Source organism: Gopherus flavomarginatus, chromosome 1, assembly GCF_025201925.1.
Source record: "Gopherus flavomarginatus isolate rGopFla2 chromosome 1, rGopFla2.mat.asm, whole genome shotgun sequence".
Lineage (NCBI taxonomy): Eukaryota > Metazoa > Chordata > Testudines > Testudinidae > Gopherus > Gopherus flavomarginatus.
Window position 1 is genome coordinate 23,968,261 of NC_066617.1, and position 27,996 is coordinate 23,996,256.

General features: G+C 39.6%; 1 protein-coding gene across 2 annotated transcripts; it reads left to right on the forward strand.

The window, feature by feature from the left end:
- Nucleotides 1-1,459: 1,459 nt before the first annotated feature.
- Nucleotides 1,460-27,970, forward strand: GNAT3 (G protein subunit alpha transducin 3). Of its 2 annotated transcripts, none has more exons than XM_050936998.1 (8): nucleotides 1,460-1,577; nucleotides 9,468-9,510; nucleotides 16,451-16,592; nucleotides 19,761-19,918; nucleotides 23,325-23,453; nucleotides 25,563-25,692; nucleotides 26,081-26,234; nucleotides 27,780-27,970. In XM_050936998.1, exons 1-8 carry the CDS (start codon nucleotides 1,460-1,462, stop codon nucleotides 27,968-27,970), a joined length of 1,065 nt encoding a protein of 354 aa, XP_050792955.1. The 2 variants fall into 2 exon arrangements, with proteins under 2 accessions (XP_050792955.1, XP_050792956.1); XM_050936999.1 differs by lacking the exon at nucleotides 1,460-1,577 and adding an exon at nucleotides 8,631-8,700 and having other exon boundaries at nucleotides 9,465-9,510.
- Nucleotides 27,971-27,996: the final 26 nt, after the last annotated feature.

Sequence of the window (27,996 nt, forward strand, 5' to 3'; positions counted from 1 at the left end):
GGGATGGATCATGAAGGGCCTTGAAAATGAAAACAAGTAGCTTAAGTCTAATACAATAGAGAAGGGAGAGCCAATGAAGAGATGCAGAGAGAGGAATGACCTGGGCAAAGCTACTTATATAACCCTCATCACTATTGAATCTGAGCACCTACTAACTCATACTATCTGGCAGAACTTTTGTTGAGTGTAACCCTGGCATCATTAAAGTCAATGGCAAAACTCCCATTCCGGGCCAGGATTTTACCCATTGAGTTTTAAGGGAGTGTAAAGTAAGGAATGACTAAGAACTGGACATCATTTGAATTAAATTCTCATCTGCCTCCAATATGCACTGCATGCAGTTCCGCAGAGGGGACCAGAAGGGGGTTGTTTCCATCCCTCCAGTACTTCGGGGTTATGTCCCAGCCTTTAGCCAGGCATAGATTATAACAGCCCCTCCCATGACACTGGGAACTTCCCCATGCCAGAGGAAATTTCCACCTGGTTGGAGCCACTGGTTTTGGAAACTCTTTGCACTGGCTAACTGGCGCAAAGAGAACATTGCAAGGGAGAGAATCTGGCTCTTTAGAAAAGCCTGTTCTTCTATACAAAAAAGAGGGACAGTGATATTTCTAACTAACCCCGCAACTGCACCATGTTCCATAACAGTTAATGGGGTGGTAGGAATTGGCAAAGACACCATAGTTTTTACCAAAAGGTAACCACACAAAAGTGTATTCCAGCAGTTACATATTGTTAAGCAGTCTGAACAGGAGTCAGTGCATATTCTCATAATAGTGTGAAATTAGAGAACATTTAGACATCCCAGTATGCTAATAATTAATATATTCTTAATGATGTGATATCATCAATATCTACGCCTAACCTAGACTTCTCTGTGTGGATAATGAGAACATTTGGAGTTACATTAGTAAGGATTAAAAAGATAAAAAAATGCACCCATTTGTTAGGAAGGGATATAATAAATCCTTATGCTTAAAGGTGTAACCCAGCCACTGACACATGAGTTGAGAAACTTACATTCCCTATAGCCAGGTTATTCTGTAATTGCCCACTTCAGGTTTCTTCTACTTTCCTCTGAAGCATATGGTACCAGCCATTGTCAGAGACTGGATACTGAACTAAATGGACTGCTACTGTGATCCAGTATGGAAATTCTTATGCTCATATATCATGATTCTCCATAGCTATAATAGCTGAGTAGGACATTTTCATTTTTTTGACATCATAACACAGTAATTCCATGTTCCTATGTAAATCCCTGTTTGTGCCATCTCTGAATCATGTGATGGATCAAAAGCAGCTGCTTAGTCTGAAGGCAATCTCTAGACAAGAGGCTGAATGAGAATTTTAGATTTCCTTATAACATTGCTCTTGCATTGCCTGTTTGAACTAAAGCAGCTTTTCTAATTAGAAATAAACTAGCTAGGACAATAAACTGATTCTTTCACACCACACCATGGGTAGTGGAGTCAGTTCAGAGAGTAAAGAGTCTGCCAGAAAATCAAAGGAACTGGAAAAGAAACTCCAGGAAGATGCAGCGCGGGATGCCAGGACAGTCAAATTGCTCTTGTTGGGTAAATAAATAATAATAATCTATTATTCCTTCTATGAAAGTATGATTTTCACATTTAAAATAATTCCAATACAGTGATTATCCAGCTTTTACAATTTTACTTTAAAGAGACAATTATGTAATGTGACAAATACAAAAAAGTTTTGTGATTTTACAGTGATGCCTGGCACCTGCTTTATGTCATTAAATGAATGATAGGGACAAGCAAGAGGAGACAAACAGGTTGAAAATGAATGTGGTCTTTTTCCATTTAATCATTTTTAGATCATTTAAGTCCCTGGAATGAAAGAATTTGAGGAACAAAAATCACTTTTAGAATAATTAGTTAGAGTAATTGCTGTTTTGTAATGTAGAATACAGAAAGTAAGAGGTAACGGTACAATAAGGACTGTTTAAATGCCCTAGCAAATGGATTGAAAGAGGCAATTAATTAAACAAAAAAATCGACAGATGCAACTGCCTAATGAAAATGTGTTGTTTTAAATTTGCAAAACTGTTGCAACTTGCTGTACAGAGTAAACCAGATGGTTTAGTGAAAATTTCTATATGTAAAAATGCTTCTGTGTACAATCTGTTTTAGAATGTTTAGTAGATTATGTGAAATTAATGCAGATGGATGTTTAGTTGCATATCACATTGGCAAATGCTCTATTTATTAAAGTTTTCTCTGGAAAATTAGCAAATCAGTAATGTTAAAGGGATATATCTTTGCAATCTACTGATGAAAAGTGCTACATCAGAGATAGGTATTTATTATTATTGTTGTTGTCATTGTTTGTTGTTTAAAAGCCAGAGCTGTATGTGGCCATACTGAATCATGAGAAACAGTGTTCCTTGAATATTCTGAATACAGGTTAAAAAGCTTTTTCAATCCTATGGTGAATATGAAAGTCAGCTGTGCCACAGTAAGACAAATAACTGTCCTCTCAGAGACAAACTAAAGTTAGTCAAAACTTGGAGAAGAAGGAATCTTTAAAAAAAAAATGAAATTCTAAATGTTGACGAAGATTTTAGTCAAAATAAAAAAAAAAATGACCAGCTCTAGGAAAAAAAAATCCTATTGTAGCCAAAAACAGTAGGTAGGTAGGTAGGTAGGTAGATAGATGGGAAATATTAGAATTACCACACTGGATCAGACCCATGGTAACTCTAGTCCATTATCCTGACTCTGACTCTGTCCAGCAGCAGTTCCTACAAAGTACGGTGCGGGAAAACCCACAGAAGGCAATTATGGGATAACCTGCTACCAGGAACATTTTCTTCCCAAACCCCCATTATTTAGAGGTTGCATTATACAGGGAGGTATGAGCAGTTTCATGCTTTCCAAAGCGCTTCTTTTTCAGTATTTATTATTATAACTCTGGATATGCTTCGCCGGATAAGAGTTTACTACCGTGTTGAACCCCACTAAGATCTTGGCCTAAATGATATCCTGTGGCAATGAGTTCCATGGCCTAACTGCATGTGATATAGACTCATAGACTTTAAGGTCAGAAGGGACCATTATGATCATCTAGTCTGACCTCCTGCACAACGCAGGCCACAGAATCTCACCCACCCACTCCTCTTTTTATCATTTTAAATTAGCCACCTTTCAATGTCATTCACTGTCCTCTTGTTCTTATGTCAAGAGGCAGGGTGAGTAGCCTGGTCTACCTTCTCAAAACCGTTCGTTATGTTTAAGCCCTTTGGTTCTCAGTTTAAACCAATTTTTACTGAAAATTTCCAAGGTTTTATAAAAAGTATTATTCCGGGGGGTTTTTCTGATTTTCACCCTACTTTTGTATCATTCAAACATATAAAAATAACTTGTTTTATTACGAAAATACAATACTTTGCATGAGATATCAGTATTAGGATAATACATTAGTCTGTGTGCATATGCAAAGCTGCCTGTTGAAGTAAGGCTATGTATTAATCTAGAAGATACACACAATAAACAAACAGGCATGCATACAAGCTCTGAAATGCATGTGCATTTAAACCTACTGATGAATCTCACGTCCACCACATACACATTTCAAGCTGTTAACAGATAACAATTTAAAGATTTGACACACTAAAATGGGAAGAAAACGAAAATCTGTATCAGAACACATTTCAGAACACAAAGAAGTATTTGAAAATTTCAAAAAAAACAGGGGAAAAGGATGAATTTGAGCGTATGCACTGCAAATGGTGTGGCCCAATTATTAAATGTAAATATTTATAGGCTAATAGTTCTAAGTTTACAGCAGTAAACTGTTTATTAAAATGCAAATTTTTATTTGGGGATGAGAGATGTATTTTTTTTTAAACTCAGAGGTGGCACTGTGTTTTGAGTTCTGTTTTCATTCTGCAGCAAACCATGTTGATAAACAGAATTCAAAGCATTAATCTACTGAATACTTTTTTCTCCTGTCTTTCCATCCACCAAAATAAACCCTGATATTTTTCACCTGTTTTTGTTGCTGGAGTAATAAATACTGATAAATTCCCAAGAAAAATTAAATAACATAAATACTGAAAACAAAGGGTCCTAATTAGGTTCTACATTTCAGTCATGTCCCCTTTTATTCACCTTCTCCCTAAGAGAAAAATCTCAGTCTTTTCAATGGGAAATACGTTTTCCCTTCTGGAATCCTTGAGATGGACAATGAGGAGGCAGCTATCTACTAAAGAGCAAGTGAAAGGAAAATATTTTCTGGGTTTAGCAGATCCTACTTACAGAGTCCTTTTAAAAGCAAACATAGAGCCACTAAGTTGTACTTGGCCTAATGCAAAGGTAGCCTGCCCCACAGGGAACCACAATGCCTCCCTGCAGCATGCGCCACCTTCCATGATTAACCAGAAGTACTGCCAGACTAGATCTGGGCCCAGTTCACAAATTTTGGATCGAGCTCCAAAGCTGGAATTTCTGCAAAGCTTGGGGTGCTAGGGTCTGGGCTTTGGGTCCATACCTATCTCTGAGTAAGAGCATGGACCTGATTCTCCTTTTGCTTTACAGCAGGGTAAATCAAGAGTAACTGCACTGAAGTCAATGGGGTTTCATCAGTGAAAATCCATTTTCAGATCAGAATCGGGGCCCCTAGTGCGGGGATGGGGAAATGTACAGATGATGTCAGTGTTCTGAGCATAGGTCAGCTATTTTTTGTGCAGAAGGTGTTGTTTAGCTCTTTAACATCATCAAGATTCCAATTATTAAATAATTTCATTGTAATTATATTGAGCATCATAGAAAAGGACTTTCAGGTAGACAGATTCTTACCCATTCAGACCATATATTGCCACTGTATTATGGACCAGATGTCACCACTGTTTCTTTAGGGATAGACAGATCGCAAATTAGAAGTCTTGAGAGTGACCATAATGCCCTTATGATTAAAACAATGTAATGGTGTGTACTGTTACCTGTGGTATTTTTACCAAGAGAAGGATTTAATACTTAGGCTAATCTCTGTGGCGTTTACAGCTTTCAAGTGGTTACACTACAAATAAGAACGGCTTCCGTATGAGGAGAGATTAATAAGACTAGGACTTTCCAGCTTGGAAAAGAGACAGCTAAGAAGAGAGACGATTTAGGTCTCTAAAATCATGACTGGTATGGAGAAAGTAGATAGGAAGTGTTGTTTACTACTTCTCATAACACAAGAACTAGGGGTCACCAAATGAAATTAATAGGCAGCAGGTTTAAAACAAATAAAAGGAAGTATTTCTTCACATAATGCCTAGTCAATCTATGGAACTCCTTGCCAGAGGATGTTGTGAAGGCCAATATCATAACAGGGTTCAAAAAAGAACTAGATAAATTCATGGAGGACAGGTCCATCAATGGCTATTATCCAGGATGGGCAGGAATGGTGTCCCTAGCCTCTGTTTGCCACAAGCTGGAAATGAGTAACGGGGGATGAATCAGTTGATGATTACCTGTTCTGTTCATTCCCTCTGGGGCACCTGGCACTGGCAGCAGTCAGAAGACAGGATATTGGGATAGATGGACCCTTGGTCTGACCCAGTAGGGCCATTCTTATGTTCTAATATTACTCTTTAAAATGACCACTGGGCCACATTCATCCCTGGTGGAACTAACTCTGTGAAGATTAGTGGACTTAACGCTTACAGCAATTCTCTATCCCAGGTCTTTAAGAAACAAGTTTTATGTTTAGCCATTTATACTAGTCTGAACATGAATGAAGAGTGTATTTTAGACAGTTAGAAATGGCTTGTTATAGGTTTAAAACTTCATAGGTTTAGTTCAAAGAAACACCCAAGAATTAGGACATATGTGCAGACTTTATCCCTCTAACTCAAACATCTTGAGTCTAGGCTCTAAATATCACAAGAACAGGCTTTCTAGAAACACTTCCACCACTGTATTTCACATTCCATTCAGGAAAAAAATGCTGAGAGAAGTCTTTTCTTATATAATCAACAACAAGCCATGATGGACTGAGTGTGAATCTGGGGTTCAGGAATCCTTAAATTTTTATCCTGCTTTTTCCAGTGACTCACTATGTAATTTTAGACAAAGCACTTAAACAGTCTGTGCCTCAGTTTCCCAATCTGTCAAATAATAAAATACTTCTCTAGCTCACAGTAATGTTGTAGGGGCCCTGCCCTGAGATTTGCCAAGTATCTTCCACCCCATTGACATCACCAGAAGTTGCAGATGTTCTGCTTCTATTTGGAACGGACTCCAATTTTCAAAAGTGGCCACTGATTTTTAGTGTCTTCCTTTTTGGGATGCACAACTTGAGAAATTAAAATTGAGACACTAAACATCAGAGGCCACTTTGGAACATTTGAGCTATGATGCTTTGCAGGTCTTTGATGATATGAAGTTCAAAATACATGCCAAGGGTCATTCCTGCCCAGCTCAGCAGCAAACATTGATATTTTCGAAAGTTAACTGAACTTTTCCAAGCTTCAGGAAAGAGTTGGGTTTGATTTGAACTGTAGACACACATTAGGGTCAGTCATTTTTTATTCCAAGTAGTTTGCCCATTCCTGGACAAACTAACAAATAGTCTGGTGGGAAAGAGTTCTTTCTGTTGTTCCTGAATAGTTATACAGAAGTTGCCATGAAAACATCATTTATCTATAGAGAGAATGCAGCCTAGGTAGTTATGCAACTATTATCATGTTGTATTGCACCTTTACCTTTCCTGGGGCCTGGAGTCTGCAGAGGTAGCTGGTGTTTTACAAGCGTAAGTGAAGCAGCATGTTGCAAAGGAGATGCACACTGCTCTCGCTCTCGCTCACACACACACACACACACACACACACACGGACTTCAATTTTGCATTCTCGTTTTATAGTTTTTTTTCCTTTTAATCTAAACTAACAGTGATTGAAACTGAATGTGACTGACCTTCTTTCATGGAAAAATTTAACAGAATTTACCTCAGTCTGCATCTGTTCCTCCAAGTAGGAGATAACTGAAATAGCTGGAAGTGTTGCCTACTGGCTAAAGCACCAGACAGGCACTGAAGGGACCTGGGGTCCATTCCCAGCTCTTCAGCTGGTCTGCTGGGCACATTTCATCACCTCTCAGTGCCTCAGCTTCCCCATCTGTAAAATGGGGATTAAGATACTGATCCCCTTTGTAAAGCACTTTGAGATCTATGGATGAAAAGCACTGTATAATACTTAATAAATAAGCATTATCAGATTCACTTTGTAATAGCTCCCACTGTACATAACTCCAAGAGTGTACATAACTCTGGTTGTTCAGTGTTATGAGTAGAGGTCTGGGAACTCCTTGCTTCATCTTCTGACTCTATCCCAAACAGAAGTGATACATATAAAGTAGGATTGTCACTAGCCCTAATCCTCAGAGTGGAACAGGAGGGAGCCAAGGCCCCCAAGCCCATATGCAACCATTTAAGAGCTATTGTGACTCTGGATCCTCAGCTCAGTTGCTGCTGTTCCCTGTGAAGGAGGGGTGGAATGCAGATACATACAGTCATGGCTCTCTGCCCCCTGCCCCTTAAATACTCTGGCCAGAGGAGCAGGCTGAACATGAGGAAAGAAGAAAGGAAAGATTCAGGGCTGCACTAAATTCTTACTGTTACCCTCCCTTGGGAGCAAGAGTTCCTCCTGAGGCAGTATAGCTAAGAGTGATCCCATACTCAAGACTGAGCCTAAAAGTTCTTTGTAGCCTATGATTAAAGTATTCCTGAGAGATAAAGAGTTTAAGCAAAGGAGAAGAGATGCACCCATTGGATTTAAATCCCAGCTCCTTCTATAATTTAACATTGTCTTTCAGTCACTGAACAGGGACTCATTTATGTATTATTTTCGCTAACATTGTTCAATGCCCCAGGCTTGCATGAATGTCATAAGACCAGACCTGAAGAAGAGCTCAGTATAGCTTGAAAGCTTGTCTCCCTCAGCAACAAAGTTGGTCCAGTAAAAGATATCACCTCACTCTCCTTGTCTCTCTAACATCCTGCCCACACTGCTACAACAACACTGCATAAGACCTCTCTGTCACATAGTGAAATTGTGGTAAGCATTGCACAATTGGCCAGGGTGGGCTGTGGTTTGCTCAGTTCCTTAAGTGGGTATTGAGAAGATACTGACTGATGACCTATACCAAATTTGCAAGTTCCAGATGCAAGACCAATTGTTGACATGATCGTAATTAATCACAAAGAGTGGCAGATGGCTGCATCAGCCAATTTAGCATAGTCATGGTATTTTTCACCAGTGCTTTCTGCCACTCATATCATGGGTTTCAGAAGAATGTTTTGCATATGTTTTGCTGGTTGTTGTGACTCGTTTGCTGACATTTAAATGTTGTGAACTTTAAAAAAAATCTGTTTAGAAAATACTTATCAACTCATTTCCTTCAGCCAATGAACGTTCAGTGGGAATAGCAATGGCCTGATTCTCCACTGGGTGCAGTCATTTACACCTGCACCAAAGGCGGGTAAATCAAAAGTATTTTGCACTTGTGCTGTAACTGACAAAGAGCAGGGCAATGGAAAACCATGTTCCTTGAATTCCTGGTATTTAGCCCCCAAATTATGCCCCCATTTGTAATAGTGAAACATTAGGGCCTAAGTCCAAGATGTTGGAAGTAAGTTACTCACCTGAGCTGCTGACATTGCTACTCCCCAATCTCTGCTCTGACAACTTCTCGGGAGAGTAAATACAGCTACACTTGCTTTGCAGCAGGAGGAGATCATTTTGTGATTGTCTGCCATTTTGCACCTGAGTAGGAGGGCCAGGTTCAAGTAAATAAGGCCACCCACTCCCAAATCTTGATCTCAGCTCTACAACTGACTTTATGCAGGCAGACCCAGCCACCCAGGCAGAACCTCACTGAAGTCAATGGGGCTCTGGGCAGATACAGAGTTCTTCCTAAAATAAGGAAGCTTGTTGGGGTCCTACTTTCCACACACACTCACTCTCCCTTCACATGAGAGTCCAGGGTTACGGTGCATAGAGAGTGGAGTTATATCTGCAGCAATGGGTTTGCACCCGTGATGGTTCTAAATATAGACTAAATGTAAACTTTCCCCACCATGCAATGTAATACAGAATCAAGCGCCTTTTATTCATTAAGCTGAGCTCTCATATGCTTCAAGTGCCCAGTGGATGCTGATAGAACATAAGTTCAGCCCATTTTCTTTTCTCTTTGTTTCCAAAATCTATATTCTTTTAATTACGTCAGTGTTCTTTTAGCTTTTACAAATGATATTTCTATTAGGATTTCAGTGCAAAATACACCTTGATTTAAAATGAAAGAGGATTCTACGAGATAAAATGATGTCTCTGAAGACAGTATGTGTCTCTCCCCTTCCCAGTTTTTGTCCATGGAAATTATGGAATTTGCAAGATTATTTTAATGTCTATTAGAGTTATTCGTGTATCAGTAACATTTTTGAATATTGCTTTTTTGCAGGTGCTGGAGAATCAGGAAAGAGCACTATTGTGAAACAAATGAAGTAGGTGCATGAATATTAATTTCAGTTATAAAATTTGAATATTTGCAGTATGTATAGCAAATGTCTTAGCTATCAGTAATTTTATTTTCAAATAAAATGCAAAAAAAAAAAATTAAAATCAACTTCCAATTCCAACATACAAAGCTAAATACAAAATGATTGGAGATATATAGCTGATTTTCTAATCAAATATATTTGGCAAATCTTGCACTGATCCAGCTACTACTGAAGTCAAGCAGTCTTTCCATTAGCTTCCACAGGAATTGCATCAAGCCATGAGTAAGGCTGCGTGTCTGTCATGGAGGTCATAAAAGTCATGGATTCTGTGACTTTCCATGACCTCTGTGATTTCTGCAGTGGCTGCTGCTGGGGCAGTCCCAGGCCACCACATCCCCCCCAACCCCAGCAGCAGCAGTAGTTTGGGTGTGGGAGGGGGATCAGGGCTGGGGGTTGTTGTGCAGGGCAGTGCTTACCTCGTGGGGGTGCTCCGTAGAAGCGGCCAGCACGTCCCTGCAGTTCCTAGACCGAGAGGCCAGGGGGTTCTGCATGCTGCCCCTGCCTGCAGGCACTGCCCGCGCAGCTCCCATTGGCTGCATTTCCCAGCCAATGGGTGCTCCAGAGCCAGAGCTAGTGGCAGAGGCGGCGTGCGAAGCCCCCCTGACTTTCCCTCCCCCTAGGACCTGCACGGACATGCCAGCTGCTTCCAGGGAGCTATGTGGAGCCAGGTAGGGAGCCTGCCAGTCCTGCCAACCCCTCTCCCACCAGCAACAGTGGAGGTCCCTGGGCATGTGTCACTACTCACCCACCCGCCAGCACCAGTGGCGGTCCCAGGCTGCCCCACCAAGCAACTGCGGTGCCCCTCCGGGCCACCCCCAGCACCCGTGGTGCCTCCCCTGGCCAAGTTTTATTTAGGAGTATATAGTACAAGTCATGGACAGGTCACAGGCTGTGAATTTTTGTTTACTGCCCGTGACCTGTCCATGACTTTTACTAAATATACTTGTGACTAAAACATAGCCTTAGCCATGAGTATTAGATCAAGGAGTATAACTGAACTCATAAATCTATGCTTTGCTTCTCAGAGTGTTGATCACTGTTGATCTTCACAGAATTACTCTAATTCCTGTCTGTAGCCAACTGCCTAGTGAAGGCAAAGATTGTGTCTGACCCTTGTGCCCTGTGCAGAGTGGGAGATGCAAGCAGACCCCATTGCACATTTTGCACCAAGTCTAGGGACAAGTGCAGGGAGTGATGTCTTTGTGCACCGACAGATGCAAACCTCTCCAAAGGGCACGGGAAGAAGTTGGGATGATGGCCCTGCTCTGCTTGCAGGCATCCATGGTCCCAGCTGGGCATGCTGGGAAGTGCAGGTGGGATCATCCAAAGGGCAATATCCCTTCACACACTTTCTTTGGGGATTTTGATTATGCCATTACCTCAGATAAACCTAGTGTAGTAACTGTTCACTCAACAAGGGCCTGGTCTTGCTTCCATTGAAGTCAATGGCAGTTTTTCCATTGATTTCAAAGGGAGTTGGACTAGGCACTTCATTGTGGACTATTTTTTATATTTATAACTAGGCTGTTCACGTTCCTTTACATGTACCTAAGCAGGCTAATTTTTGCAAAGGTAGCTAAAGAAGTAGTTTAAAGAGGTAACTCAATTGTGCCATGCCAGTGGCAACATAACTCCTACTTAAATGTGCAGCCCATGTCCTCCTTTACATTTACAAGCTCTTAAAATCATATTGTTTAATCAGGGCTTATTTTTCCAGGTAAATTTGTGAATTATTGCCTAAAATTACTTTTTATAGTCATCTGAAAAATACAGAGAGTAATCACAAAATTCCAGAGCCCTAACCATTGTAATTATTTGAGCATGCTGCCACATTACTGGTATCAATCTGTTCAAATGTAAACATCTTTAAGGAGAGCATTTTTATAGAGGGAACACTTTATCTCTTATTTACATTTTTCTGGTTATTTGACATCCTGATTGACCCATTTAAAGAGTAATTTGAACAATGTTGGGCACAGGGATAAATGCCATAATGGCTTTTTTTTTTTTTTTTTTACTTTTTTTCCCTTTGGTTTTGCTGCAGGACAATTTTAATAACATCACCATAGCTTTTACCAAATGTTTTTGCCAACTTTTCTGTTTCACGTAAGATCATGTATTTTTTATTTCCCTCATTGTAAGTCTGATTGAGCAGCACATCCGTACTCTGCAAAATGCTTTAAAATATACGTAACTCCTATGAAGTTGTGCTGAAGTCTTTTGCTGAATAGGGCTAAACTTAAGCTTGTTCTACTGAATTGGGAACTGTGAGAAATCGGATGGCTAATTTACTTGATGGTATTAGAGGTAAACCTGAAAGGCTCTATGTCATTTTTAAAACCCCATGTCTATAAGATTTAGAGCTAGTGGACAATGGGTTTTTTTTTCCACAGAAAATTATTACAAAAAATTGTTTTCATTTTTGTTAACAAAATCCATGGAAAAATTTGACTTTTTGGTGAAATATCAAAACTAAAATATGTTGGCCAAAACCTGAAATATTTCAATATTCAATGGTTTGATTGTCAGGTGTTTGTTTTTTCAAAAAAAAGTCAAAATTTTCCAAAAAAATTGTTTTGTTGAAAACTTTCCTGTCAGAAAACAGTTTTGACAGAAATTTTTTGACTAGCCTTAATGAGGCCATCCTAATACTACTAATACGATTTTTAATGAATACATTACAATACTATACTTTCTATTATTTATCATGATAGAGATATCTGTAGACCTGATCCAAACCCCACTGAAGTCTGAATTATTCCACTGACTTCTGTATGCTTTGTATAACATCCTCTGATACATAAAGGAGACTTACAGAGTCTTAGCAGAGAAAAAGCTAATTTTCAGTTAGGATTGAGAAAGATAATTCTTCAGCTGTTAAAACTGTTCTTATCCTTCTGAGAATTTACAAGGTGATATTACTGGTTTTAAATTTTCTCTAAAGAAGGCTATGCGTGCATTTGAAAATGTTTTCTTGCTTGTTAAAGTCATACATAAAGAGAATAGGGGACTGTACTGACTAACTATTCCTCGAGGTGGGTAGCATGGATGCTGCCAGAGGACATGAATATAAATATAAAAGCCTCAAGAGAAAACAAGTATTTTTCTTTTTGTAATTACAGTAGCTAGTGCTATTTTGAGGCCCTCTATTTTTTTTTCTTTCTTTGTTGTTCAAATGCTTTTAAGGATAATAACAACATTTAAAATGACTGTTTGAGAATTATAAGTGCATTTGCCTGTCTTCCCTTCAGATGTTCACAACCCCCCACCCTTCAAAACAGACAGTAAAAATGTGTTCTTTTAATCCCACAACTTCCACACAGACCTTACTGCACGCACTGCTAAGAGGCATGCAGAGTAAAACAGCCAACCTTAGACTTTGAATGTACTTTAGTTTGTAGTTTCCTTATATGTCATGCCATTGTAGGTACTAAAGTACCTGATTTTTATAGTTGGAGGGCTATAAAGGTCTCCTCACAAGTTCCAAAATATCTTGAAAACATATGGGAAATCATTTTTTTCTGTAACAAATAGGATATACAGAAAGTGTGATGGAATTGTACAATGTGAAGGTTTTTTGATATTCACTTGGATGACTTTCTCATGACCTGGTTTGCCACTCATGACCAGCATGGACATTCCAAGCTCACCATAAGTACTCAATGGGACTCCATACCCCCATGTACCCTGCACATGGCTCATATGTTACATTCATTTGGCATTCATTTTGTCTTTCATTTTGAACATTTCTAGAGGTTCTAGTGGTTTTTCATTCAGGAGCCAAAGCCCACTGAAATCAATGGGAGTCTCTGAAGCCTTCCACTGTCTTCGAAGGGCTTTGAAACAGATCCAATATATATTCATTTTGAGAATGTCACTCAAACCACTAGGCACTTCCAAAATGGAAGGTAAGCTTTAAACTATTTTGGAACTGTTTTAGAGAGGGGTTTTTGGTACCTCACTGTATGCAAAGTTGTATCTTTGCCTTTTCTTGTGTGATTCGGGTCAGAGATATTATACGATTCACAGACATTCCATTCTAGCCTACTCTCAACTCAACCTCCTCATGTACGACTTCATGCTTGGGGTTGAGTCCACTGTCCACAGTCTCCAACCCCATTGAAGTATCTGTGGAGCTCTTGGTGGTAAAGGTGAGGTCACTGAAGAGGATGGCAGCCAGCTCCTTATAGAAGCATCAAGTTTTCGGTGCAGCACTAGAGCAATGTTTTCACTCCCTTGCCTTCTGATATGCCTACCTCAGCTCCTTTATCTTTGCATGGCACTGCTACGTGTCCCATTTGTAGCCCTTCTCAAGTATGCCATGAGAAATCTGACCATAGATATAAAAGTCCTTACAGATGGAGTGCAGCTGGGACTGCACAGCCTCCTCTCCCCACAGTACCAGCAGATCCAACAACTCAGGTGTGCTCCAAGCAGGAGAGCATTTGCTGCGTGGAGCCACCATTGTCATCTGGAAAGATGTGATGTGAGCTGTCCATGCCGAGCAAACAGGAAGTGGCATTTCAAAAATTCCCAGGTCTTTAAAGGAGGAGGGGCAGATTCCTGTGTACCTGGGTGCAGGGCAGCAGAGTACTAACTGCTGACCAGAGCGGTCATGAAGGGTATTGTGGGACACCTCCTGGAGACCATTTACAGCAGGGGTAGGCAACCTATGGCACATGTGCCGAAGGCAGCATGCGAGCTGATTTTCAGTGGCACTCACACTGCCTGGGTCCTGGCCACCAGTCCGGGGGACTCTGCATTTTAATTTAATTTTAAATGAAACTTCTTAAACATTTAAAAAACCTTATTTACTTTACATACAACAGTAGTTTAGTTGTATATTGTAGACGTATAGAAGGAGACCTAAAAACGTTAAATATATTACTGGCACACGAAACCTTAAATTACAGTGAATAAATGAAGACTCAGCACACCACTTCTGAAAGGTTGCTGACCCCTGATTTATAGCAACATAACCAAGTGACGTGTATACACTGACTCTTCATGGATATAACTTTGCGGCAAAAACCTCTTTGCTTCTGGTCAAGGTGGTTTTATTATGTCAGCAAATCAGGAGAGTTTTGTCGGCAGAAAGAGCATTGTGGTGTGTACACCTCCACTGTTTTGTCAACAAAACTGTGTAGTGTAAACAAAGCCCTAGTGTAGCTTGTCCCTTGCAAGAAAAGTCTCTCTGTACACTTCTGTTCATTCAGAGCTACATTGTCACGGCCCTTATTCTGCTGGGCAGGGATTCCTATTTCGCCCTGCTCGAAGGGTAACTCTGGATACAGGGCAACAGCAGGAGTAGTTCACTTGGTACCCTTTCTACACCTTTGAGTAAGTGGGCAGGGAGTGGGAGTAGCTTTGGCTCTCTGCCCTGTATTTCCAGCCAAACACCTGGGTGGATGCACAGTAGGGAGTAAGCTGTACCCTAAAATGGGGGGAAGTAACTTATTCTCCTCCAGAGCCAGTGAGGAATCATGTCTGAAGGCTTGTCTTCATGTACCATGCTATAGTGACACATCTGCACTGGCGCAAATGTGCTGTAGCACTTAAGTGCATACGCGACTATGCCGAGGGGAGAACTTCTCCTGTTGGTGTAGTTAATCCACCTCCCTGAGAGACAGTAGCTATGTCAACAGGAGAACCTCTCCCATCAGCATAGCGCCATCTACACGGTACGGTTAGGTCGGTATAATTATGTCTCTCAGGGGCATGGATTTTTCACACTTCTGAGCGACATAGTTATACCAGTATAGGTCTGTTGTATAGACCTGGCATGAGTAACAATTTGTTCTCTGGGCTGCTCCTGGAGCAGTGCAATTAGGCACCACCCCTAACTCAGACAGATCATGAAGTTCCAGTCTATCCCTCAGTGTTAGATCTTCCATTCACCCTCACTGTCCATCTGGCTGTGGAATAAGAGAGCTGCCATCCCAGTCTTTTGCTCCCTTTAGTCCAAGGACTGTTCCCTGCTAGTGCCCTACTATATTAGCAAAAACAACAAGTTCTTGTGGCACCTTAGAGACTAACAAATTTATTTGGGCATAAGCTTTTGTGGGCTAGAACCCACTTCATCAGATGCATGGAGTGGAAAATACAGAAGTAGGTATATATATACATAGTACACGAAAAGATGGGAGTTGCCTTACCAAGTGGGGGGTCAGTCTAATGAGACAATTCAATTAATAGTAGAATACCAAGGGAGCAAAAATCACTTTTGTAGTGGTACTGAGGGTGGCCCATTTCAAACAGTTGACAAGAAGGTGTGAGTAGTAGTAGGGGAAATTAGTATGGTAAAATTAGTAATGACTCATCCACTCCCAGTCATTATTCAGGCCTAGTTTGATGGTGTCCAATTTGCAAATTAATTCCAGTTCTGCAGTTTCAAGTTGGAGTCTGTTTTTGAAGTTTTTTTGTTGAAGAATTGCTTCTTTTAAGTCTGTTACTGAGTGACCAGGGAAATTGAAGTGTTCTCCTACTGGTTTTTTAATGTTATAATTCCTGATGTCAGATTTGTGTCCATTTATTCTTTTGCGTAGAGACTGTCCAATTTGGCCAATGTACATGACAGGGGCATTGCTGGCACATGATGGCATATATCACATTGGTAGATGTGCAGGTGCCCCAGATGGTACGTGGGCAGAGATGTGTTGAAATAGTGATCTCGGACCTACCCACCTCTTCACCAGCCAGAAGAGTTGGCTGACTACAGAAACTCACACTTGGCTTCACATTTCCTGATTTACAAATGGTTCTACTAGAGCAAGCTACCTTAAGTTCTTCTTAGTATTCAAACAGAATTCAAAAGCACTTGTTATCCTGTTCTTCTTGAACCTTTACTTGAAAGTTGTCTGAGATCTGTTTTTCTGTTTTTCAGGATCATCCATAAAGATGGCTTCTCAAATCAGGAATGCATGGAGTTCAGATCTGTTATTTACAGTAACATATTGCAATCCATCCTGGCTATCGTGAAGGCGATGTCCACTTTAGGGATTGATTATAAAAACCCTGCTTGTAGAGTGAGTATGACATCTGTGCCTCTGAAACAGGCATACAAATACAAACTTTTGTATCAAGATAATGGATGCCTATGGGATAGCAAAAGAGCTCAGCCTTTGTTTTACTATAGTGGACACATTTATTCTGCTTGAATTTTGTTTGTGTCACAGTGTCCTTAAGCATCTGAATTGTAACATTTAACATTTAATTGAATATTTTTTTGAAGGCTGACACATGAGATTGGAGATCTAAACTTTTGAGCAAAATGTTATTCAATTTGTACAAACTTTGACCAGAATCCAAACTGGTAACTCATCCCCTCGCCACTAATAAGAGAGAGAATTCCTTTATGTTTAACAGCTACTTTTCCACTGTTGGTGGGAAGTGCAATGAATATTTCCCTTTTATGGACAAATTTGGGGGCTCAGTTTGGGGGCTGAAAGGTCACTGAGCCATGGGGAGAGTAGTACAGAGTTACACTGCCCGCTTGTGCTTCCCAGAGCTCCCACATTGTGCAGAAGCAGCACACCTACTACTGCATCTGTAAGGGGTGCAGCGTCTCCTCCCCTATGTGGCTGCTTAGTTCTGCTGCTGGTGCACAGAGGAAGACATGACCTAATCTCCATCCCCCACTTCTCTCTCCATCCCCATTAGGGTGGCTGGTGGCACTAGTGGTGCTGGTACTTTCCAATCCCTGAGTACAGATCAAAGTAACAAAACAAAACAACTTTCAAAAATTAAGAAGAGAACAGGCAATTTGTTCCAATGGTTAGAACACAAGACTTGGAATTAGAACACCTTGATCTCATTCAGTCAAAGGCTTGCTGCATCTTACTCTAGGTAAATGCCAACATTATCAAAACTGTGTTCCCAAAAGTAGGTTTCTACATCCTTACTTAGGCACCTAACTTAGTAGCCTGGTGTTGAAAAGCCAGAACACACATTCAAATTAATAGGAGTTTGGGGTATTCGGCACATATGAAAATCAAACAAGTCATTTAGGTGCTCGCATTAGGCACCCACCTTTGAAATGTTTCCCTTATTATTTTTGCTGCATACATGTGCATGGTGCTTGCAAAAAAATATTAGAAGACTAGGTCCTTGCCCTGAGGGACTCTCAGAGTAGGTAAGAAAGATCACACAAAAGAAGGAAAAATTCACTTCTGCGCTGATGGTGTGAACAAGGCCTACACATCACAGGTTCTGTATACACTGCAAAAAAAAAAAAACCAGACACATGGCAGGGCATCACAGAGCCTGGGTCAACTGAACCAGGCTCATGGGGCTCCCACTATGGGGATAAAAATAGCAGTACAGATGTTCAGGCTGGAGCCCAGGCTCTGAGGCCCATCCCTTTGCCAGGTTTGAAGAGCCTGCACTCCAATCTGAGCCCAAATGTCTATACTGTCATTTTTGTCCCCAGAGCGTGAGTCCCTTGAGCCCAAGTCATGTGATCTGGGCTCTGAGATTCGCTGCCATGGGTCTTTTTTTTTTTTTTTTTTTTTTTTTTTTTTTGCGATATAGACATACCCACAGAAAAAAAGACTAATGTGGGACCACATTGATGCACAGCCCTTACGCTTGTTCTCTGCACAGGGATGAATTTTTCCTTTAGTGGAGATACAAAACAATGGGTAAGGAAGAAAAACAGGGGAGTGGCTAAACAACCAAAAATGGAAAAACAATTTCACCAAAAATATTCAAAATTTTGAATCTGTTTCTGTTTTGCAGAGTTCAAAACTGAACTTTTATAAAAAAAATCACAGAATAAAACTTTATAAAAAAGTTTTGGATTTTCAGACTTTGGAATTTTAGTTTTTCGCTCTCCCACTCTTCTCTTCCTGTTTTCACCACTGAATGTAATAAAATGAATGTTTTTGTTTTATTTTGTTTTTCTCATTTTTTTTCATTATAACTTGTCAAAATTTGTCCAACTTTTGGGAAAGTTCCAGTGTCAAAATTCCAGTTTTTCAATTTTGCAAGTCTGTTGCTTTTCCAAGGCTGAGTAAGTTTTGAAAAATTACAGAGTGAAGAAAAGAAAAAGGAAAAGTAGGAACAAAACCCAAGTCTTTCTATTCGGTGGCAAAAAGGAAAATGGGGCATAAAGAAGGAAAAGCAAAAGTCAGAAATTTAAAAAATCTGTTTCTTTTTGAAAATCAAAACAAAAAATTCATTTTGAAATTAAACTAAATAAAAATGTCTTACATTTCTAAATTTCCCATTGAAAAATTGAAATTTAGAATTGAAAATGACATTTTCTAGGGGGGGAACAATCATTTATGAAGAAATCATAATTTTTGGTTGAAATTTTTCAAACAACTATGAGGCTATTTGGTTGCAGTCATTTCAATTGTCTTATTATATTACTTAGCTTGGTGAGAAATAATGGTAAGGGATTATTTTCTATAATTATCCACTGATAGAACAGTGTATCAAGTGATCCTTATATAATCAAGCTCTTTATTTAAACTCTGCTTCTAAGCCGTTAGGTATTGAAAAAATATATATTTTCCTCATAGTACATTGCCTGCAGTCTTTTCTTGATTAATTACAACAGGACACACACAACTATGAATAATATATTTAAAACTGCCACTCTCTTCTTTTTCAATTACAGGTTCCTTCCCTAAAGTCTACATCAGAAGGGAAATGCATTCATTAGCTGGATTCACTTAGCAGCTGGGGGCAGAGGGGGAGAGTTGTAGTGCCCTAAAGCTAGCAAAACCCGTGTAATTTTTTTTTCCAATTACATTAAAAATATTCTTAAGAAATATTTAAGTCTTAAATCTCATTAACACTTTAGCTCAGATGACATGTCTCTGATACTACATAAAAAAAAAATTTCTTGCCATGTCGATTTGCTCTGAATAGCTCTACTCTATTAGGATGGAATTGACCTGTGGTATAGAAAGCCAGAGGATGTTCTCTTAACCACTTAAGTCCTGATTTGGACCTGCACCAGAAAGTGGTGTGATAAGCTGTGAGGACATACAAGTGTGTGTATGTGCTCCCTGCCCCATACACACACACACAGAAAAGTTGCACAAATCAACATAATAACAAAAAAAACCCACTCCAATAATGAGAAATTCCTAAACCACTATGATTCATTATAAAATAAATATGTTTCAGAAAGAGATCAAGGACCAGAATATGTTTGAACTCTACTTACTGACATTTCCCTTTAGGAAGATGAAAGACAACTGTACACTATGGCAAATTCTCTAGAGGATGGATCCATGACTCCTGAATTGTCTGAAATCATAAAACGATTGTGGAGTGACCCAGGAATCCAGGCCTGCTTTGAAAGAGCAGCAGAATATCAGCTCAACGACTCAGCAGTTTAGTAAGTGACAAGAATTATACCTTAAGAGCGTTTCGCTATTACAATGATGTGCTCTCAAAAAAGACCTAAAATTAGATGGTCTTTACCAGAGTTTTTAAAGGGTAGTTTCTACTAGACATTCATTTATTATTGCTGTCAAGGAAATACAGGAAATATAACCTGAATATTGGGAGACAGGCAGGGATGCATCAGATGTGGTGGGCGAAAATGAATGACTGGTAACTTGAAAAAACCCAAGCCAATTTTTGATTTGCCTATGATGCATTAGCCACATTTAAACAAAGAAAACAAGTAATGATAAAAGGATATTTCATTCTTTGAAACTGGGTTGATAAAATAGTTGAAATATTCTTAGACTTTTGTAAGGTATTTGATTTAGTACTACACAACAGTCAGACTAAAGAATTAGTATTATACAATATCAATCACATGGTTTAAGAACACCTAACTGACAGATTTCAAAGTAGTTATCAATGGGAAATCATCATTGAAAGGGAGTGTTTTCTAGGGATGTTTTCCTGGGGTTGGTACTAGGTTATTAGGATCACAGCATTCAATCAGAGAAATTGTATAAAGAAATACTCTTTCTGGAAGGTGGATGTTGCAATGTGACGCAAATTTATTTCTTAAAATCCAGAACCATAACACAAAGAACCAAAAACAGTGAGAAAGTAGAGAGACACAACTCGTCCCACTTTGCTCTAGGTTGGCTCTTGGAGACTGACTCTGAAAGAGCCAGGTCATCCACTTCCCTTCAAACCCCTTGCAAACTTAAAGTGATAGCTTGTAATTTTAACACAATTTTCAATACACCACATAGGCTTAATGCTAGTCAAGATTTTCATCAATGATCAGGAAGTAAGCAGAAAATCATTGATAAAAATGTGTGGATGACACAAGATTGGTAGAGTGGTAAATGATGAAGAGATAATAGATACATCTTTAGGCACCTAAATATCTTTGAAAATCAGAGCTTCAGACCATGATCCTGCACCGTTAAAGTACAAGTGAGTTTTGCCATTGCATTCAAAGCTCTCATGGTCAGCTTAAAGCCTACTGGAGCCAACTAGCCATTCCAAAATTGCACTTAAATTGCTTTTAAAACTATTTAGATTGTATGTGCTTTGGAGTAGGGACCATCTTTTTGTTCTGTGTTTTGTTCAGGGCCTAGCATGATGGGAACCTAATCCATGACTGTGGCCCCTAGATGCTATTGTAATACAGATAATACATAATAAAAGCCACTTCCTCAGATAGTGTAATTCAGTATAGTTCCACTGATTTCTATGGAGATACTCCAATTTACATGTGCTGAGGATCTGGCCCCAAGAGTTTCATTGACTGATCTTTGAATTTTTTTGTTAGGTGAGTCCAGTAAGTTTGGACACTCTCCTTCTTTCCGGTGTTTTTATTATTTCCTTGTATTTCTTCTATTTCTTGAACTCTGGAGGCCATCTGTATTTTTAGGGTATCAAAATTTAGAAATTCCTTGTCCAAATCAGTTCAAATTTGGTTGAAAATGTTCACCTTGGAGTCAGACACAATTTATCCAAATTTAAGGTCAGTGTAACGGGAAAAAAACTACGGTTATAATAGAAATTCAGTTGCAGCCTGAACTATGGAATGACAGAACTAGCACTTAATGCCTCCAACATGTTTAGGCACTTGACTGTTTTTGTGTTTAAGAAGACCCAAGATGCGTGTATATTGACTAGCATATACACGTGTGCTTTACTACTTTAATACATAGTGAGAACTGCCGTGGCTCCTGACTCCCACAAACTGACCTCTGGCTAGAGTAACTGCTAGGCCATGTGCTCAGAGAACAGGAATTTAGATCCAATGAACAAGAATTAGATGACAATTTTAAAACAATAGGTTGGCCATTTCTGCTGGACATACATAACGGGCTGTCATTGAAATGCTCAGATGAGCTGAAGTTCTCCTTCCTTCTGTGAGGTCTGTTCAGTTTACAATATGAAAATCCCATTTGTTTACTAATCTGCAGGGACTGGGAAATCCCAGCCCTTGCACTTTTTAAATTTGCAGGTACGTTAAACAGTGCCAGATTAGGATGGTGAGCTGCGGCATTTGCTTTTGTAGTTCTCTGATTAGCTGAACTTTACATAGGCACATCCCACGCTGGGTAGACCTTGTGTGAGAGATGAAAAAAGCACAAAGCCTAAGGAACATCAGAGAGATGGCCATTCCTGCTATATTCCTTGTTTGCCTTTGATAAACAAATCACTGTAAAAGTGCCAGCTCACAGACATCCTAGAGGTCTGAAGATGCTGACACCATTGTTAGATCACATATCAAAACTGATGTATTTTGCCTTTACTTTTTGTCGCTATTTGGATATCAGTTGTAAGAGTCAATATACTTATAAGCTAAAAAAAGTTCTTGCCTTCCTTTTTGGTTCATAACTCTCTTTGTTAGCTTTTAACCTCTTAATGGAGGGAATCTTTACATGTTAGGGAGTTGCGTTACTGATGAGCCATTTCTAAACCTTTACTTGAGGTTAAAAGGGATAGGAGAAGGGTGAGCTTCAGGATGGTCAATACACTCAAGACTCATGAGATCTCGTTCAATCCCTGGCTCTGCCACAGACTTCCTGTGTTATTCCAGGCAAGGCATTTAAACTTCTGTGCCTCAGTTTACCCCTTGGTAGAATGGGAATGGGACTTCCCATATAACAAGGGTGCTGTGAGGATATTAACAAAATGGGCCCCAACTTGGGCTAAGCCTCCCTGTGCTACTATAATATCAATGTGAATTAACAGTAGTAATTAATAATAAAGAAAACATACATTCCTGGACCTTCGACTTGTAAATTCATGCATGTGAATGAACCTTAGTTGTGAATTCTTCTGAACCATTATGTTCACTCATTATGACATTATTCCATTTAGAAGAGGAAAGATATTACAGCAACAACCTGGCAGCATTGTCTGATGCTCAGTTTCCTGGCAGATCTCGTTCTATCGGAGGGATTTTGTCATGATGGCAACTTCTACTTGATTGAACTAAGTTAACTAGACAAACTACCTCTCTGACCTGTGCTTTCTTAGCATTCTGGAGGAAGATTAAAGATGTGCTGGAGCTGAAGTTTCCCAGCAGATGTTGAATGCATGGGACTAAATGCTTTTCTTCTTTATGAGGACCGATCCCTATTGAAACCTATGGGATACCACTCTGTATGTGAGAGTAGAATGGGTCGAAAGAAATGGTTTGACACAAGTGTAACTCTATTGACTTTAGTGGAGTTTCTCCCAGTTTACAGCTGTGGAAGAGAGAAAGAGAAGCAAACACAGGCCCATTTATATTGGGGAAAAATATTCAGTATTATTGGTATCAGAAATCCCCTTTGATTCATGGATTATTAAACTCTGTTAAATTTCTTTAGCTATCTCAATGATCTGGACAGGCTGACAGCTCCTGGATATGTTCCCAATGACCAAGATGTTCTGCGCTCACGAGTGAAAACAACTGGAATTATTGAGACTCAGTTTTCCTTCAAAGATATGAACTTCAGGTATAAAACCCTCTGATGCTTCTTGGTGGGTTTGTCACATTTCAAGCTCTTTGTAAAAGGTTGAAAAAATAATTACAAGAGGCTGATTCCTCTGGATGCTACTTATCCAAAAAGGCTGGTATGTTAATAACTCCATTGTGGTATCTTTGAACCCTCTATTACTTATTTGATAGTTCATAACTAAAACAAGCAAAATACTGTGTTGTAAACGTACCAAGTTTAAGTTCATAATGAAATGCTTTTTAAGAGACCCCTGAGGAATTTGAATTAGGGTTTAATCTTGCAGTCCATACTCAGGTAAAACTCCCACTGTCTTCCTGTTTGAGTACAGATTGCAGCAGCAGACCTCAAAAGGCATCTTTACATTTGCAAACGTCTAAGAATAGGTTTCATGCTGTGCCACCTGCATGGTGCCTTGTGATTCCTGTGAAATTTGGTTACCTAAATGATTTTAACAGCATGCAAACATTTTACTATTTTGGATTTGCATCTGCTTGCTTTCTTCTTCTTCTTTTTTTTACAGCAAGAAGAACTATGATTTGAATTGGAACTGAAAATTATTAGTGTGGGTCAAAATTGGAATTTCTGTCTGGTGTGAAAATCCAATACTTCAACATTTGTTTTCATCCTGAATCAGGAAGAAGAAAAAGAAATCAAAATGTCCTCAATTTTCTTGGAACAAAAGTTCTGAAAAATATTGATCAAAACTAAATGGTCCAACATTTTGAAATCTTCAATGTTTCATTTCAGTTTGTTGAACCAAATCACAATTTTTAGTTTCAACTTTGTTCAATATCTAACTGCCACCTCCACAACTCCCCCTCTACCTCCTAGTTTAGGTGCTTCATTCCCCCCATTCTCCTCTGTGGGCTGAACTCCATCTCCTACCACTGTCATGGGATTCTCATGATGCACTGACAATTCAGCTGGAGGGGGGAAGAGGACATTGCAGGGCACCATTAGAGAAGTAGTCCAGCCAGGAAGCCCAGCTCATAAGGGAGAATGGGGGCATGAGTCACCTCAACCAGAACTCTTATGCGTAATTTAGGCAAATGCAGATTAATGTCAAGTGGTCCCAAAACAAAATGTTTCACTGTGACAGACTAATATGTTTCAAACTGAGTTGACTCCACTTGGATTTTATCACTGAGAAAAAAATTACAAAACCAGCAGTCAAAAAATTTCCACAGAAAATTTTGATTTTGAAGAAACTGCATTTTTCATTGAATAAACATTGATGAAAAATTCATGACCAGCTGTCATAATTATGCCTTATGCTTGAAAATTGGCTATGTCTGCTTCCAGCTAAGGTCTTTTCCAGACACAAAGTAAAACATGCCCCTGTCAACACACCTATACTTCCAACTAAACAATTTTTGAAAAAGTTCATATTAAAAATATACAAGTACCTCATAGCTCAGCTCGATGATTAAAGGCTCCTAAGTGACTGAATCCCTTTTAAACATTAGATTTTTGACTCCTAAATCAGTTAGACATTGTAATGATGAGCGCAGCAATACCTAAATACCTTTAAAACTCAGAGCCTTAATTGCTACTGCTAGGTCAGCCAAGGTTGGATTCCCTTTACTCCTATGCTTTCTATTGATCAATCTGCCAGTTCGCCACATGAACAAGAATTAAACAAAGAAAATGATAATGGATTTGCATTGCTTTTTTTTTTTTTTTTAAGGTTAGGGAGGCTCCCTGCCTATGTCTATTACTAAGGGCCACCTCCCCCATTCATTTCAATGGGAAATTTAATGTCCACTCCTGCACTGAGCTCTGGGTGGATGGGTTCCTTTACCTTTGCGGAGCCCTAGTGACTTAACTGGAGCTCTGAATGAATGCATGGGACCAGCCACACATAGCTCCTTGGAGAAGTAGGGCTTTAGTTTGTACTGGATCCCCAATACACATTTGGAAGAAAAAATGCAGGTCTGCTTGGCTTCCCCAAGGGGGAAGGAGAATAGTGCCCACCCAAGGCTTGAGCCAGCTACATATTTTACAATATCCATCCATCTCTAGTTACGTTGTGTACTTTGGAGGTGCAAGTGTGTCTTCAGTTATCTACTGTTACACACCGTATGCATGTTGTTTTTTTCTGCACAGAATGTTTGACGTGGGAGGACAGCGCTCAGAGAGAAAGAAGTGGATTCACTGCTTTGAAGGAGTTACTTGCATCATATTTTGTGCTGCACTCAGTGCCTATGACATGGTCCTGGTGGAAGATAAAAATGTGGTGAGTCAGAAGAAAAAAAAATAACCTCTTGTGAGTTGTGAAGATTTAATGTGTTCTCTGATGGCGCATTAGAAACCTTTCCTTCCCTTGTTTGCCAGAAGCTGGAAATGGGTGATGGGAGATGGATCACTTGATGATTACCTGTTCTGTTCATTCCCTCTGGGGCACCTGGCATTGGCCACTGTCTGACAACAGGATACCGGGCTAGATGGACCTTTGGTCTGACCCAGTATAGCCATTCTTATGTTCCCTTTCCTTTTCCTAATACCCTTCTTTTAACGGTTAACACACTATACTGGTATATTGATAGAAGAGCACATCAGAGTACAAGTAACACAAGGTGATGGACTCTGTCAGCTTCTAATCAGCACCTTTTGCATTTTAACAGAACAGAATGCATGAAAGCCTTCACCTGTTCAACAGTATCTGTAACCACAAGTACTTTGCTACCACCTCCATTGTGCTGTTTCTAAATAAGAAGGACCTCTTCCAAGAAAAAATAACAAAAGTTCAGCTCAATGTCTGCTTTCCAGAATATGATGGTAAGGTGTAGGTTTCAAGGTGCAAAATACATTAAAATAATCAGCATAGGCAAAGTTGCCAAGAGCTATCAAAAGATTATTAGGGCAAAAGGGCATTATGTTATCATTCTGTGTGGAGGCTATACTAATACATAGCCGACCAAATTCAGAACCAACATAAGCAGGTGCAACACCATTGAAGTCAATGGAGTTTCACCTACTTACACCAGGCCTGAATCTGGCCCCTTTTTTCTGCATAACATAAAGGTATAGTGTAAAATGTGTGAATGCTGGTCCTTTTAGGAGGTTATAATATCTATGGATATAGAAATAAGCCATTGTTACAGGCTGGTGCAGCAGAACATGTTAAGTCAGGTTACAATCCTACAATCCACCAGTAGAAAAACAGTGCCATGCTCCAGACTGTTACCCTAATTTGTACATTAAGGGCCAAATTTTCAAAAGTGACTAGTACTTTTGAGTGCCCAACTTGGAATACCTTTCACAGGGGCCTGGTTTTCAGAATATCAGTTCTCCCGCACTTTCTGAAATTCAAGCCCCTTAAAGGTGTCTCACGTTGGCTACTCCAAATTCCTACCCAATTTTGAGGCCATACAGTTAAACAATATGGGCCAGATTCAGTAGAATCTGAATGCTGATACCAGCTTAGGATCTGGCCTTGCATAAACATGACTGAGGTCCACCATTGTCTTCAGGCAGCAATCAGCCAAAAGTTTTCTCCTCCACATTCTGCCCTTGACTTAAGTGGATCCCCTGAACCTCCTTCCAGGATCCTTCTTTCTGTTAGGGAAGCACAAATACAATGCAGGAAAATTGCATAAAGAAACAAATATTGCATCCTTAGACCTATTTGGCTTTCTTGCTTTTACTGGATCTTTTTCCTCTTTCTTCTTCTCGCCTGCCTTCCTGCAAGCCTTTTCATTTCTATTTTCAACTCTTTTTTTCCTTTTCATTTTTGTCTTGCTATTTTCTCATCTCTTCCTGTTTCTCCCACTTACTGCTCTCCTCCCTCTGTCAAGTCCCTCAACTCTTTTACCAGTAGAAAAACAGCTCAATTTTCCAGGCTGTTTCGAAAGAGTTTAACAATTTTGAGTGCCCAACTAGAGCGGCCTAATTTTCAGAAGACGGGTTCTCAGCATTTTCTGAAAATCATGTCCCTTTAAAGTGTCTCAAGTTGGCCACCCAAAATTGCTAGTCAATTCTGAAATTTGAGGTTTGTGATTTTTCTTGCCTTTTTTTCTCCTTCCTCTTCTCACCTTCCTTTCTGCCAGTCCTTTCTTTTCTATTTCAATTCTTTTCTTCCTTTCCATTTTTTGTCCTTCTATTTTCTCATGTCTTCCTCACACTTACTGCTCTCCTCCTTTTAACAAGCCCCAAACCAGACCAGTTATTTACAAGATAAAATATGAATTTTGGTGCTTAACTTAATTTCAGAATTTTCAGGCCTGGGTGCCTCAAGTTATCTTCCTAACAGAATTGTTTGTTATCAGCTGCTATGAAGCCTTTGATGAAAAATGTTTGTCATCTGCTGTTGTCTCCCACTAGGACCAAACACATTTGCGGATGCAGGAAATTACATCAAGAAGCAGTTCCTAGACTTGAATTTAAAGAAAGAAGATAAGGAGATATATTCTCATATGACCTGCGCCACAGACACCCAGAACATCAAGTTTGTTTTCAATGCAGTAACAGACATCATAATTAAAGAAAACCTGAAAGACTGTGGGCTCTTTTAACCACTTGCTCCCTCAGCCCCATCCTC